At 51.4% G+C, this 16,001-nt stretch overlaps 2 protein-coding genes across 8 annotated transcripts in view; both read left to right on the forward strand.

Moving 5' to 3' along the window:
- SS18L1 (SS18L1 subunit of BAF chromatin remodeling complex) overlaps window positions 1–13,168 on the forward strand; it is a 38,426-nt gene extending 25,258 nt beyond the window's left edge. For all 3 annotated transcript variants that reach the window (XM_017503471.2, XM_037729572.1, XM_017503472.2), the window contains 3 exons: window positions 3,852–3,971; window positions 5,483–5,610; window positions 10,278–13,168. In XM_017503471.2, the coding sequence (XP_017358960.1) occupies window positions 3,852–3,971; window positions 5,483–5,610; window positions 10,278–10,304 (275 nt within the window). In that variant the 3' untranslated portion in view covers window positions 10,305–13,168. The remainder of the gene's footprint in view (window positions 1–3,851; window positions 3,972–5,482; window positions 5,611–10,277) is intronic.
- Window positions 9,162–16,001, forward strand: part of MTG2 (mitochondrial ribosome associated GTPase 2) — a 21,199-nt gene continuing 14,359 nt past the window's right edge. Inside the window, exons 1-2 of one of the 5 annotated variants that reach the window (XM_037729568.1) lie at window positions 13,704–13,741; window positions 13,946–14,059. Coding sequence is in view for 1 of the 5 variants with exons in the window: in XM_017503457.2 (XP_017358946.1) it covers window positions 13,180–13,741 (562 nt within the window). In the remaining 4 variants the exon portion in view is untranslated. The other 4 variants (XM_017503461.2, XM_017503457.2, XM_017503456.2 and 1 more) reach the window with 4 other exon arrangements.

Here is a 16,001-nt window from a genome sequence, read left to right on the forward strand (position 1 = left end):
GTGCCACCATGTCCAGCTAATTTTTTGTATTTTTTTTAGTAAAGACGGGGTTTTACCATGTTGACCAGGATAGTCTCGATCTCTTGACCTCATGATCCACCTGCCTCTTCCTCCCAAAGTGCTGGGATTACAAAGTGCCCAGCCAGTAATCTCTTAAGACCAGTAAGACAGTGGCATGGTTTCCTCCTTGATTTAGGAGGCTTTTATTCCATCTGCTTGTTAGTTAGATTCTGACATGAGGAGGACACATACGTAGGTGACACTTTATCCTCCAGCAGGTGGTGCTGTGCAGTCTTGCAGGGTGAGAGGCCTGGGGGTGCTTTGTTCTGAAGAGACTGAGGGACGCATCATAGCCACCTTCAAACACATTAGTGGCTCATGGTACAGTGGAGAGGCTGGGGGACGTTAGGAGGAATAGGTCAAAGGCACCATGAAGAACTTTCCAGGCCGGGTGCAGTGACTCCCACCTGTGATCCCAGCATTGTGGGGGCCAGGGCAGAGGATTGTGTGAGCCTGGGAAGTTGAGACCAGCCTAGGCAACATAGTGAGATTCCATCTCTACTAAAAATCAGAAAAATTAGCCAGGTATGGTGGCAAGCGCCTGTTGTCCCAGCTGCTTGGGAGGCTGAGGCGGAGCGTAGCTGGAGCCCAGGGGTTCGAGGCTGCAGTTAACTGTGGTCGCACCACTGTGCTTCAGCCTTGGTGATAGAGGGAGACTCTGTCTTAAACAAAGAGAGAGAGAGAGAATGTTCCAACTGTGTCATCCCTCAGCAGGATGCGTCGGACAGGCTGGGGCTGGAATTGTTCCTGGTGACAGCATCCATCAGGAGCCTGCAGAATCCAGTAAAACAGGAGGGTGCTCCAGAGCCAACAAACACATAGGGTTTTTGGAAAAAGAAAACAGGAGGGTGCTCATGCACAGGGCACCAGTAATAGGAGGGGACCAGCGTGGGGCCGACCAAGCCAGGAGGGGACACCAGGGGTCACGGGGCCACGCATGCTGGGCGGGAGCACTGGGATGTGGTGCGTGGTGGGGGAGGGGCCCAGGTGGGGCACAAGCCCTGCACTTGCGTGGAAGTGGGTTTGCAGTGGCTCAGACGGCACAGAGCCTGGCTCCTTGTGACCTGGCTGCTGGGCACCATGGCCCTCAGGAGAGACCGCCCCATGAGCTGCAAGAGCCGGGTGTGGGGCTGGATGGGATGAGCCTTCTCTGTGAAAATACAAGGAAGATGAGACTGTACACTTGCACACACGCACGCTAACACTATCAGCCAACTGGACAAACACCAAAACAACAAACAAACGCCTACAGTGGGACATGGGGTTAGGCTAGAGCAGGGGTGGACATGGCTACCTTCCCGGGACCTCTTGAAGCTGTGGGTCTGTCTGCATTTACCTTTGAATCATGTGGACGTGCTGGCAGCTTCAGAAGTTAACCATCACCGGGGCCGGGAACAGTGGCTTATCCCTATAATTCCAGCACTTTGGGAGGCTGAGGCGGGTGGATCACTTGAGGTCAGGAGTTTGAGACCAGCCTGGCCAACATGGTGAAACTCCATCTCTACTCAAAAATACAAAAATTAGCCAGGCTTGGTGGCACGTGTCTGTAATCCCAGCTTCTTGCAAGGCTAAGGTAGGAGAATCAGTTGAACCCGGGAGTCAGAGGTTGCAGTGAGCTGAGATCACCCAAGTGCACTGCAGCCTGGGGCGACAGAGCGAGATTCCCTTTGGGAAAAAAGGAACATCGTTGGCTGTCACAGAAACTTAAGGGACCCTACCTTATGGCTGTCCACACCTCCTGGACTCCCGAGAATGGCCGGTGTGTCGTGCGTGTTTCACAGGCTGTCACCAGGTGGTGACCAGCGTGTCCCAGGGGTGGACGACAGGGTGGGGAGGCCGGGGCAGCACTGGGGCTGCCTTGGCTGCGTCCTCACGTGGATCACTGTTTTTATGCGACGGCTCTGAGCTGCCCGTTCACTTACCCCTTGTGGCCGATTGTTACCGCGTTGTGCTCCTTCTGAGCAAGCAGAGGGCACGTGCTGGCCTGTTGTTACACAGATGCACCAGGCTGCCCAGCACCTTCTCACAGACACCCCGCAGAATGCCGAAGAGTTCTTAGAGAAAGAAAAGGAAGAACCATGGAGTATTTGCTGGTTGCAGAGGAAAGGCCCCATATCTACCCGCCGCGTTGCTTTCCTGTCACGAGCACAGCCTGGGCTCCCCCGGCTCTGCTGGTTTCGTGAAACACATCTGAAAACAGCGAAGGTCTTTTCCACAGCCTTTGTGCCCCTTCCCTGCAGAGTTGTCTCAGCAGCCCCCTTTCTCTGGGGATAGGGCAGCTGCTGCCTGTTCACACTGGATTGCCTGAGCACCCAGTGGGGTGTGAGAGGCAGGCCTGGTCCCTGGGTACTGGGGCTGTGTGTTCTGAGCTGGCACATGCACAGTTGTTGCATGCCTGCTGTGTGCCAGGGCAAAGCTGGCCCATTTCCTACACACTGGCTCCTTAATTATATAAACAATAAAGTGGGCTATAAAACATGAGAATATGCAGGCTGACCCCCAGAAACCTGACACCGCTGAGAAACCCCCCCACGTCAGGTGGCTTTCGTGAGGGCAGGGTCAAGAACAGCGACCTTAAGTCTTCCCACCTGATGATGACAGCTCATGTGCCAGGTGTCACTGGAACCGGCCCTGGATTTTGAGGGAGGTGTGGAAGTTCAGGACTCAAGGAATTTCCTGGATGAAGAATAACTGGGAAGGCTCAAGCAGGCTTCTCCAAAGCTCTCACCTTAGGGAGGAGCTCAGCCTGGAATAAGAGCGGGGGTTTTGTCATCCCATCTAACCACAGGTTGAGTTACCCTGATGGGTTTTTAAGCGATTCCAATGTGCATTATCTCAATAAAGTTGTTATTTTAAAAAATACATTACTAGGTTCCAGTTTTAAAATACTTAAATTTTATAGCTTCTGAAAAAGGAAAGCTGTTTCCAACCAGAAAAGTAAAATAGGAAAATTGACAGTTTGCACGGAGCGTGGTGGCTTACACCTGTAATCCCAACAGTTTGGAAGGCCGGTGCAGCAGGATTGCTTCAGGTTAGCCCGGGAAACATAAGGAGACCCTGTCTCTACAAAAGACTTAAAAATTACCTGGGCATGCTGGTATACACCTGTAGTCCTAGCCACCCGGGAGGCCGAAGTCAGAGGATCACTTGAGCCAGGGAGATTGAGGCTGCAGTGAGCTTTGACGGCACCACTGCACTCCAGCCTGGGTGACACGGCAAGGGTCTCTCTCTGGAAAAAATAAAATAAATTACACCTGCACAGACTCGATGCCCAGATAAGGTCCCATTCACAGGCCCTGGAGGTAGAGGCGGAGGCTGCAGGGAGCCGAGATTGCGCCACTGCACTCCACCTGGTGACAGAGTGAGTTATTAGTAATAACTTGGCTTGTATCCGTTCTTCCTGAAGCCTTTGACTGAGTCCTTCCAGGACTTCAGCATCCCTGGGAGCACAGTTCTGCCCACAACGCCGGCGTTCGTCTCTGTCTTACTTGTCACGTTAGCAGTTTCATTTCTTAGCTTTCTGTTTGTATTTCTGTAAGATAAGAAAAAGGTATAGTTTAGTATTTGAATCGTTGTGAGAAAGTGCAGATGCCAAAGCCACAGATTTGGTTTTGGAATTCCAGAGTTACCGTGTTGTGAGCCGCTCACAGAATGTACTCCCTCAGCCCGGGGGGGGGGCTCCCTCTGCCCGGTGGGGGGCTCCCTCAGCCCGGAGGGGGTTCCCTCAGCCTGGGGGGGGGGCTCCCTCAGCCTGCACAGGAAGTCATCTCCGTGTCTCCTCCTCCCTCCAGGAAACTCTCAGTACAGCCAGCAGCAGGCCGGGTACCAGCAGGGTGCCGCGCAGCAGCAGGCCTATTCCCAGCAGCAGTACCCCAGCCAGCAGAGCTACCCCGGGCAGCAGCAGGGCTACGGTAAGCGGGGGCATGTTCCTCAGGGCGCCCCAGCGCCCACCCACGGCGCACACACGCACGTGTGCAGCAACCCTGGCCGCAGGCAGATATGTAATCAGCTTCTTATTTTGAATAGCTGTAGGTTTCCAGAAAAGTTGGAAACGTCCATGCATGTCGGCCTGAAACACTGTAACTTAAGCATCAACATAAATTCATTGTCCAGGCGGCCTGTGAGGGAGCCAGTATCCTGTCCGTCTGCCACCTGCATGCCCCATGCTCAGCTTCAACCTTTTTGACAGCAGGTCGAAGCCTGTGGGTCTCGGCCTTCACTGCAGCTTAGAATCACCCAGGAAGCTTCTGTAAAATAAGGTCTGGGGCTGCCCCAGATCAGTCTGAGCAAAATCTCAGTTCTCAGGATGAGCCCTACACACATGGCTTCATATGAGACTCATGCATGATTCTGCTGTGCTGAGGAAGGAGAGGCCCTGTTAAAGGTTGCTCACCCTTTAGGGCCATCGCTAATTAAATAGTAGTTTAAATATTACTTGAGAAAGCTGGGAGTGGCGGCTCACCCCTGTAATCCCAGCACTTTGGGAGGCAGAGGTGGGTGCATCACCTGAGGTCAGGGGTTTGAGACCAGCCTGACCAATATGGTGAAACCCTATCTCTACAAAAAATAAATTAGCCAGGCATAGTGGCATATGCCTGTAATCCCAGCTACTTGGGAGGCTGAGACAGGAGAATTGCTTGTATCTGGAAGATGGAGGTTGCAGTGAGCCGAGGTCGTGCCACTGCACTCCAGCCTGGGCGACAGAGTGAGACTCTGTCTCAAAATAAAAAGAACTTACTTGAGGCTCATTGCGGTGGCTCATGTCTGTAATCCCAGCACTTTGGGAGGCTGAAGCAGAAGGATTGCTTGAGCCCGGGAGTTTGAGACCAGCTTGGGTGACATAGTAAAACCATCTCTACAAAAAACACAAAAATTAGCCGGCATGATGGTGCACTCCTGTGGTTCCAGCTACTTGGGAGGCTGAAGCAGGAGAATTACTTGAGCCCAGAAGGTGGAGGTTGCCATGAGCCAAGATCATGCCACTGCACTCCATCCTGGGTGACAGAGTGAGACCCTGTCTCAAAAAAAAAAAAAATTACTTGGCCTCTATCAGTTCTTTCCGAAGGCTTTGACTTGGGCTTCCTAGAGATGATGCCTGTGTCACCTGCCTGTAGGTTTTCCGCAGCTCCTGTGATAGTTAAGTTGCAGCAGCCAGTGTGACTGGCACCAGCGGGTTCTGGAGGGCTCTCCTGCTCTCCCGCCTTTGGGTAGCAGCAGCTCAGGGGTGATGGGGAGAGGCTGTTGGTACCCCCATGCTGGTCGCAGGCTTGGGGCACAGTCCTGCGACCTCACAGGACTGGAGGGGCTGGTACGTTGGTTGCGTGCTGCTGTCGCTGTACAGAGTTAACGTGGAGCCCCTGCAGGTGCAGAAAGACGGACACGCCCGTTTTGGCCAGCCTCACGGTTTCTGCTGTTTTCTCAGGGCCTGCCCAGGGAGCACCCTCGCAGTACCCCGGCTACCAGCAAGGCCAAGGCCAGCAGTACGGAAGCTACAGAGCACCGCAGACGGCGCCCTCTGCCCAGCAGCAGCGGCCCTATGGCTATGAGCAGGCAAGCGTTTTGGATGTTAACAGATGTGCCCGTCCGCCTTGCCTATCGAGACTTAATGAAGATTTCTCTTATGGCCGTGAGGAATAATGAGCCAGAACTAACTAGCTTCCAGGGTTCCTTCCAGAATGTTAAGTCTCTGAGCCTGTGAGGTTTTTCAGAATTACTCCCGGGTACGCGCTCACCTTAGTCATGCAGCGGCTTTTCATACCCCAAACTCACCGTTACATCTGCATGCCTGGGTCTCCCATTCATTCCTTCACTCTGCCCACGTTTGTTGCGTACTGGGCACGCGGCAGTTCTCTGCTGGGTGCCTGGCATGTGGCCATGACACGAACCCTGTGCTTTTAGAGCTTATGTCTTGCTCTTGAGACTGTCAGTCGTCCCATGGGGCCAGACCTTGCTGAGCACGGAGCGGGGAGCCCCTAGTGGAGCTTGCCTTCTGGGTGGGGGTGCAGGTGGCTGCATTTGGCCAGTGTGGACATTCCAGAAGGAAGACACAGTGGGGAGTGGTGGGCAGCTGCAGGCTCAGCCCAGGGAAGGGGGAGCCCTTTCTGTCCAGGGACAGTGATCGGGGCTTTGAAAGAGCTGAGGAAAGAGCACCTTGGAAGCTAGAAGAGTGGGACCTCCCGGGACAGTGAGGAGGCCAGCATGGCGGGAGGCGACAGGGACAGGTGGGCATGGGGGCCCCCATAAAGGAGGCATCGATGTCACTCTGAGTGGGATGGGGCCACTAGAGGAGGACAGGGTCTGTGTGGTGGGAGCACTGCGGGGGCAAGGGTCTCCCAGAGAAGGAGCCAGGCACGGGAAGGGGCGTGCCGAGGTGGTTTGTCCCAGTGAAGGCAGCACGAAGGACGCTCAGTGGCTGCAGCATGGGGCATACGAAGGAGAATGATCTCGGACAGTTTTTGGAGCCTCCTCTGAGAAAGTCCTTAGCAGGGAGTGGTGACTCGGTGACTCTGTGCTGGCTTGGAGGTGTTAGGGACCCTTTACAATGCCGATAAAATTTCAAAGCACTCCATCAATCGGAGTTGTTTTTCTCAGGGAATTGGATGGGTAAGAGGCCAAGTACTGTTTTTTAAACGCTCCTTGGCCTGCTCCATTAGGAAGGCAAAGGGGCACCAGTTAGATGAAGAGAAGCCTAAAGATCGTGTAACACAGGCCCCCCTTCCAGGGCACAGTGCTGGAAGGGCACGCCCATTAGGCAGTTTCACAGGCGTCAGGAGTGCTCCTGGTCTGCTCTCAGGACACTGAGGCCACTGCAGCCAGCACCAGGGGCTGCCTCTCCCCAGCTCGTGCTGGGCGCTGGTCAGCGGGGAACAGCTGCGCTCTCTCTAGCGGCATCATGCTGGAGTCTGGAACGACAGCCATCTGCATCTTCATGTTAGAATCATTTGAATAATTCTGATGAGATGCTATACATCCTTCATGCAGTCCTGAAAATAATTTCTTTGGATTCTGTGAAATAAGTTCTAACTTAATTATAGACTAAACCAGAGCATATACAACTCTACACCTACCTACAGAAAGACCGGGACCGGTCGTGGTGGCCCGTGGTTGTAGTCCCGGCACTTTGGAGGCCAAGGCAGGAGAGTTACTAGAGACCAGGAGTTTGAGACCAGCCTGGGCAACAGACCGAGACCTGTCTCTACAAAAAAAAATAAGAAAAAGTAGTTGGGCATGGTGGTGCATGCCCGTAATACCGGCTACTTGGAAGGCTGAGACGGGAGGATCCCTTGAGCCCAGGAGGTCAAGGCTGCAGTGAGCCGTGATTGCACCATTACACTCCAACCTGGGCTACAGAGGGCGAGACTTTGTCTTTAAAAAACAAGAAAGGCAAAGGCCAGGTGTGGTAGCTCATGCCTGTAATCCCAACACGGGAAGGCCGAGGCAGGTGGATCACCGGCAGGCAGGAGTTCAAGACCAGCCTGGCCAACATGGTGAAACCCCGTCTCTTCTAAAAATATAAAAATTAGCAGGGTGCCTGTAAGCCCAGCTACTCAGGAAACTGAGGTGGGAGAATCTCTTGAACCCGGAAGTTGGAGGTTGCAGTGAGCCGAGATTGCAACACTGCACTCCAGCCTGGGCAACAGAACAAAACTCTGTCTCAAAAAAAAAAAAAAAAAAACCAACGGAGAAGATAGAGATTTTCACATTTGGGGGAATGTTTTCATCTGACTGCAAAATATTCACGTAACATAGTCTTTCGTCAGAATCAACTGTAACCATGGCCGTGGTGTTTCAGCACAGCACTGCCGGCGCTGGGCGTCTCCTAGGGGCCGTTGTGCCCACCGTGTTATGTTTGCAGCACCTTTGGTCTCCACCCACAATGCCAGTAGCATGAACATCACCCAGTCCGACAAAGTGTCTCCAGACATTGCCGGGTGTCCCCGGGGCACTCTGAGAAGTGTGCTGAGGCTTCGGGGTTGCCTGCAGGTTCCCAGGGCTCAGGGGCTGCTGTGCCCTTGCTGGAGCCGCTCTGGATTGGAAGCTGTCTGTCTTACCCAGCGGTGCAGGGGCAGAAAGACATCGGAACGGACTCCTGCTGCCTAGGGTCCTCACGGCCGCTCTGAATGAGAATGTGGCAGCCTGTGTTCTGCCAGGAACGTGATGTCTGGATTCTCGGTCAGGCCAGGGCGGCTTTCCTCCCTCCCCGCCCTCCCTCACTGTGGGCACCCAGGAAATCTGATCATTAACCAGCTAGGGGCACATGGAGAATCAGGCATGAAGACCACGAGTCGTGCCTTCCTCCATGGCAGTCTCCTGATCGGCTTTCATCACAGGTCTGCTGCTCCATTTGGCTCCTAAGGAATTCTCGGTCTTGTGGCCTTGCGGGCCATGGACTCTCTAGTTCTCTCTTCATGTTTTTGAGATGGAGTCTTCCTGTCGCCCACGCTGGAGTGCAGCGGCATGATCTCGGCTCACTGCAGTCTCCGCCTCCCGGGTTCTACCGATTTCTCCTGCCTCAGCCTCCCAAGTAGTTGGGTTTACAAGCACGCACCACCACTACCGGCTAATTTTTTATTTTTAGTAGAGATAGGGTTTTGCCATGTTGACCAGGCTGGTCTCAAACTCCTGACCTCAGGTGATCCGTCCACTTAGGACTCCTATAGTGCTGGGATTATAGGTGTGAGCCACTGTGCCCAGCTTGGATTGCTGGTGTGAGCAACTGCCCGGCCTTTTGTTGTTGTTGCTTTAAGACAGTGTGACTCTGTTGCCCAGGCCGGAGTGCACTGGCATGAACACATCTCACTGCAGCCTCAACCTCATGGGACTGCGCCACAACATGCAGCTCATTCCTACTTTATTTTTTTCCTTTTTTTTGAGACAAAGTCTCATTCTGTTGCCCAGGCTGGAGTGTAGCGGTACGATCTTGGCTCACTCCAACCTCTGCCTCCCGAGTTCAAGCGATGCTCCTGCCCCAGCCTCCTGAGTAGCTGAGTTAACAGGCGCATGCCACCACACCTGGCTAATTTTTGTATTTAGTGGAGACGGGGTTTCACCATGTTGGTTAGGCTGGTCTTGAACTCCTGATCTCATGATCTGCCCTCCTCAGCCTCCCAAAGTGCTGGGATTACAGGCGTGAGCCACTGCGCCTGGCTGTTTTTTTTCTTTTTTGAGGCAGGGTCTCACTCTGTCAGCCAGACCTGGAATACAGTGGCATGATCTCAGCTAACTGCAACCTCCACCTCCCAGGCTCTGGCCATTCTCTTGCCTCAGCCTCTTGAGTAGCTGGGATTACAGACATGCGCCACTACTGCCCAGCTATTTTTTTTTTTTTTTTTTTTTTTTTGTATTTTTTGTAGAGGTGGGGTTTCACCATGTTGGCCAGGCTGGTCTTGAACTCCTGACCTCGTGATCTGCCCCCCTCAGCCTCCCAAAGTGCTGGGATTACAGCTGTGAGCCACTGCACCCAGCCGAGGCTAATTTTTTATTTTTTTTTTGTAGCAATGGGGTCTTGCTGTGTTGCCCAGGCTGGTCAAACTCCTGGGTTCATGCAGTCTTCCTACCTCGGCCTCCCACATTGCTGGGATCACAGGCATGAGCCACTGCACCCAGCCTTCAGATTTTTTTTTTTTTGTTTTTTTGAAACAGGGTCTCACCCATAGTAGAGTGCACTGGGGCAGTCATGGCTTACTGCAGCCTTGACCTCCTGAGCTCAAGTGATCCTCCCACCTCACCTTCCAGGTAGCTGGGACTATTGGCGTATGCCACCACACCTGGCTAATTTTTGGATTTTTGTAGAGATGGAGTCTTGCCATGTGGCCCAGGCTGGGTCTTCATTTTTTTTTTTTTTTTAATAAATCGAAGCTTGTTACCCTGGTCACCCCCGCTCCCATTTTCTGGGGGCTCCCAAGGGGGCCCACTTGGAGGAGAGCCTGCCTGCATAGCAGGTCCAGCATAAGGGTCTGATGCCAGGCATCTGGCCCAGACCCAGCCACAGCGATCCCCATGTGTGACTGAACGAACAAACGCTTGGTCCTCACTACGTTGTCAGCCACAGGCTTGGCCGGTGGCTTCTGGAAAGCCGTTTGCTGCCCCCCAAAGATTGGGCAGAGGTTGTTTGCTTGCCGTTGTCCCTCCTATCCCCGTCCCGGCTGGGGGGGGGACGTCTGTCTTCCTTTTACTCATGACTATAGGGATGTAATCTGTGTCTTGATCTCTTTTAGGGCCAGTATGGAAATTACCAGCAGTAAGGGACACATGGCTGGAGCCCTTGTGGTAGCGTGTTCATCCAGGGGCCGGATGGGCTGGCGGCAGCTCTGGTGAATTGTGACATGTTGGTTACCCTTTCACCCAGTGCCACGTCTGCATGTGAAACGTGCTCATTTCATGCTGGGTATGACGCCGAGCGCGCACCGCTGGCGCGAGACGGCGCTTGGCAGTGTGATACTTTTGGTGCTGTGTATAGTATTGTATGTCGGTACATGGAGAGGTATCCTTTTTTTGTCCCCCTGCCCCCTTCTCAATGTTTCTAGCTACTTTGGGGGTCATTTTGTCATCAGAGCATTTCTGTGTCCAGGGATGGGACGGATCTCAAAGACACCGTAGTCCACCTGTTCCGATCAACAGACCTTAGGTCTCATTTCTCTCATACAGTTGCTGTAACGTGGGTTGTCAATTTTCTTTAACTGGCTACACCACAGCTAGATACACATGCAGCCCCTGGAGAGCAGCCTCTTCCTGTGCCTCGATGGGTGGGTGGGAGGGTGTCTTCTGTGTGTTGGGTCAGTTTCTGTCATGTAACAAAAAGAAGAAACATCTCCCTCGGGAGAAGCCACAGATGGCCACTTCCAGAGCTTGCTCATGGCCTGTCTCTCACCAATTCCGTTTATCCAAAAAGGTACATGTTCTTGTATTAAAAAGTAAACAGGAATCAATGACTGTATTCCAAATAAACATGAATCCCTAAGGGTCCTGGGCGTCGCCTGACCCGGGGCGCGCAGCGTTGCTGAAGGAAAGAGGGGCAGCTCTCTGGGAAGTGGGCCGTCAAGAGATTACTCTGGCTTTGACCCTTGTTTAGCTGATGGTCATTTCTGGGATTGGAATATTTAATACGCCCAATGGTAAATTGATAGATAATTTAAAATATTGACACCAGATTTTCCAAACAGTTGGCAAGTTGTTTATTTTATATTATTTCTTCCAGGACCTACTTGCTCAGATCTCCAAGCAAGCATTTCTTTTATTTTAGGGATGTCTGAAAGTCACATCCATTAACTTTACTGTGTTCTTTCTAATGAAAAATAAAGGTTTTATATAGTGAAACAAGTAATTTTTACATTTCTAGGATATTAAATCCCATTTCAATTCTGTGTAAACATCAAAGACAGCACACTTGGAAAAGTATGGTCAAAGGAGAAAAATCCTACGCTGCCATTGATAACTCGCATGGACATTTGATCAACCTTTACTCGGAATAATACTCACATTTGCTATGAATCCTTTTAAAAAAAATCTTTGGATAAATGCTGGTGAATTTCCAAGAACTACCAAGAAAATACAAAAGATATCCAGTGCTTGATATATGAGGCCTACTAATAATGACGTTTCTCTTTAATTGATGTTTCGTTTTAGTTAAAAGTAGTTCTTCATCCAGAGTTAAGTGCTTTAGAATTTACAAGGCACATACGTGTTTTGCTTGAATTAATCCTGACAGCCCGCGTGAGGAAATTTTTTTAGAGATGAAGAACTGAGGCACAGATTAAAGGACTTGGCTGTGCTGAGTGCCAGTTCTGTTGTAGGACATTCTTCCCTCGTCCCTGAGACAGGTCTCACAGAATTGGGGATAGCAGTGTTTCTTTTGTAGGCATAAGGGCTTTTTAAACCCTTAACACTGGTAAGGGCTTAAAAGTAAATGTGTATGTTCATATGACTGAAGAGAGTTCTTAATTGCTAATTGACAGAAGTATTCGCAATTTCAGTTAGGGAGTCTTCTCCCTTGATTTTGTTCTTTTCATGTCAATTTTCATAGAACTAATTTGCAAACTCAATCGGGGACTAAAATTTCCCACTGAAAATGTTAAACATTTTAGGTAACTGTGAAAATAGTTTATTTTTATTCCTTGCCAATCTGGGAATATGCCTTTTGTGTGTGTGTGTGTATGCGTTTTTTAAGTGCTGTATTAATAATACTTTCTGAAAGGACACTTATCCCAAAATTTCAATCTGAAATGTCTTACATTAAGAATATCTTGAATGTTGTGTATATATTTTAAAAAGCACTTTGCAAAATAAGTTTGTACATTTATTTCCTAATTTATACATGATTTTTGGTGTTAATATATTTAATGATTAATAACAGAATGTTTATTTAATGTGTTGTCCATTTTCATGTAATATTGTGGGGGAAAGTGATGCCAGCAATTCCTTTTCATTAACTTATTATATCTTCCGTCATGTGAATGTTGGGAAAAGCTTAGGCTAACATGAGTTGTTCGTGAAGTGTGGTTGATGGTGCTTTGTTTTTTTCTGACTACTTCTGTGGAAGGCCAGTAAAGCAGCAAAGGAAGACGTGAAAATTGATGCTCATTCTTCTTCCTATTGTTCCCTGGCATCCAGCAAATTGTTGATTTGAAAAATGATGGTCACAATTTTCAGAAGTGCTGACAAATGTCAGATTGGTACGCAAAAGCTCATCACCCACTAGGGTTTGTTGTTGAATCAACAGTACTTAGCATGTTAAAACTGTACATCAGAACTCAGGCCCAGAGTCTTTATCAATGGGATTAAGGCGGACACATCTCCTAAGATATGAAAAGAAACCTTAATATGCTCATCTGGTTGGAGTCTACGTGAAGCTCTGATTTTGTCAGGGTTTTTCTACTTATAGGGGGCACCCCTTCAACACTGTACAGAGTGGAAGACTTTTCCATTTCCATTAAAAAATGTTTAGCCACTTCATTTCTATTTATTGAACAAGTCAAATTTGTCTGGTTTGTGAGTACAGTACGTTTGAAAAACATCCTGGATATCGGTTAATTTTTTTTCGGTCGGAGTTTGACGTATAAATTGTTTATGGTTTTGGTGTAATCTCTTAATAAACTGGTTCTTCAAAAATCATCCTATAAAATGAGTTTTCATGAAGGTAATGGGATTTTGGTGCGACTTGTTTTGCAAACCCTTATTACCAGGCGCGGTAGATTGTCAGCTCGGTTCCAGGGCAGAGTCCCCGAGCGTCCGCGCCGGATTCCCCGCGGCCGGAAGGCGGAGCCGGGGAAGGGCGGTAAGGACGGCGCCCGGGACTGCCGTGCGGTCCCACTGCCAGCTCCGCGTTGCCCCGTAGCTTCCTCGGGCAAGAGCGGTGTCCTCATCAGGCCCGGGAGGCTTCGCAGACGACCACAGCGCCGGACGGGACGGAGGGGCCGGGTGGTCCTGGGCACCGGGCGGGGCGGCTGGCCCTGGGCTCCGGCAGCGAGGGCGCCGGCGGGAAGCGCGGCTACAGCTGAGCGCCCTGCTGCCCTCCCGCTATTCCTCCTGGCGACCGCTCACGCGGACAAGGTCCCCTCCGGGGTCCGCCGGCCCGTCTTCCGCACCTGCGCACTAGGGAAGCGCGGAGGCTGCCGGAGCCTAGAGGCACCGGAAGGGGTCGGCCGCCGGCGGTGCCCCGGAAGTGACGCGCTCTCCCGAGCAGGTGAGTGAGGGCGCGGCGGGCGCGGGGCCCGGGGGCGGTCGTGGCCGGGGCGTGAGGAGGGGCCTCGGCCTGGGCCGCGGGGCTCGGGGGCGCGGGGAGCGGGAGAGGCCCAGCCTAGGAGCCGGGAGGCCTGGAGGGCTGCGGGTCTGCGAACCCGGGCGCTGGGGAGCGGCGCCGTGCTCCCGGTCCTGCCCCGCCCCGCAGAGCCGCGTTTTGGGTCGGAGGTGCTGTCGGCCACCCCGGTGCTGCTGTCACAGGGGTGGGTGCGCGTGTGAATTCCGAGTCAGGTTGTTTAGGAATTTGCCTTGATCCAGGGCTCTAAGTACTGAACGTTTTCGCCTGGAACGTTAAAGTGATGATGGTAGTATACACTCGCGCAGGACAGCATCAGTGTGTGCGCACTGGCATGTTAAAAAGTCGTGTGTTGTGCACGCGCCTCGGGGGACGCGTTTCCAGAGGGTTCACTGTCCGCGGGCGGCTTTTGCCCAGTGAGACGGGGTTGTCCGTTCTGTTCCCGTCTTACGTTCTCGTAGCTGTAGATACCGAGGAACGGTGTTCACACACACCTGTAGGTGGGAATCGGAGGGGCTCGTTGGGCAGTCTCGCTAGAGAATACCTTTCCTTTGTAAAGGGGAGGACCCATTGTGAAAGGGGGACGGGAAAGGAGAAGTCAGTTTTTTTAAACACAAGTTCCTTCTCAGGCAGTTCTGTTTTAGCAGAGAGAACATAGCAAAAGTTGAGAAGCAGAAAATAGATTGCTTTGAAATTATCCTGGCCTTAGTGCCTTGGGAAGTCTGTTTATGCGAACCTCAGTGGGAAGACTCCTGCCGTCAAATGCAGGTGTCACCAACAGCTGGGGGCCAGAGGACACTGTCACTTTGGGCAAGTGACTTAACCTCTCTGACTCTCAGCCTCCTCTGCTTTAGATGGGCATAAAAAATGTAAAGCTAAGAATCAGTGCCGGGCACGGTGTCTCACGCCTGTAATCTCAGCACTTTGGGAGGCCGAGGCAAGTGGATCATCCTGACGTCGAGAGTTCAAGACCAGCCTGGCCAACAGGACGAAATCCTGTCCCTATTAAAAAATCCAAAATTGGTGGGCATGTGTAATCGGGAGGCTGAGGCGGGTGGATCACTTGAACCCATGAGGCAGAGGTTGCAGTGAGCTGAGATCCTGCCACTGCACTCCAGCTTGGGCAACTAGAGCGAAACTCCGCCCCCCCCCCAAAAAAATATAGACACACATGTATATTTTTATATAAAAAATATATATATACACACACACAAATTAGCTGAGCGTGGTGGTGGGTGCCTGTAATCCCAGCTTCTTGGAAGGCTGAGGCACGAGAATTTCTTGAACCCAGGAGGCAAAGGTTGCAGGGAGGTGAGATCATGCCACTGCACTCCAGCCTGAGCAACAGAGTGAGACTCTTGTCTGAAAAAAGCCCTGTCTGTGATGAGGGCAGTGTTTTCATCTGTACTGTCCCATATGGTACCCACTGTCGTCATGTGGCTATGAGCACTTAGACGTGGCCTGAGGGACTGAGTTTCTACATTTTAGGTAATTTTAGCCTAATGGCCCCATGTGGCCTGTGGGTACTATTCTGGACAGCTCAAGGACAGCCTCGTTAGAAGGAAAATAAAGACACCGAAGAGCAGCGCAAAACAGTGGAATTTGTTCATCTGGCAAGGGAGAGCCACATCACTCTGCAGGTCTCCAGAGAGAAATTGAAAGGGCAAAAAGGAGGAAGCAGATGAGGCGAGATTCCGAGTTCAGGCCTCCGGTAGCCGCCTCTGCGGTTCACCGCCTTCAGGTTCCATGTCACCTGCGTCAGGAAGCCTGGTTTCCAGAATATCCGGGCTGGGTGGTGTAGCGTTCCAGCAGGCCGAGCCGTGACTGTGCTTGTGTTGATGAGCCCGAGTTGTGTTTTTTCCCCAACCTGTTTTCATGCTCCACCCCGACCCTTCCCATCTGATAGCTCTTGGGTGAGTCTCTTCACCTGTCTGCCTCAGTTTCCCCAACTTTAAAATGAGAATGATGAAGTATTTTCTTCACAGAGTTTTATGAGAACTGAATGAGTTAATCCCTGAAAAATACTTAGAACAGTATTTTGCAAGTAGAGAGGTGGAGGTTTTAAAGGTTTATTGTGAAATTATGTTCAGGTACTTTTTGTGTTTGGCGCTACCATAAATGGGTGTTTTTCTTCATTTTAATGTACAGTTATTTGCAGCTGAAACTTAAAAATACAACTGATTTTTTT

The sequence above is a fragment of the Cebus imitator genome, unplaced genomic scaffold, assembly GCF_001604975.1.
Source record: "Cebus imitator isolate Cc_AM_T3 unplaced genomic scaffold, Cebus_imitator-1.0 Scaffold311, whole genome shotgun sequence".
In the NCBI taxonomy this organism is placed as follows: domain Eukaryota; kingdom Metazoa; phylum Chordata; class Mammalia; order Primates; family Cebidae; genus Cebus; species Cebus imitator.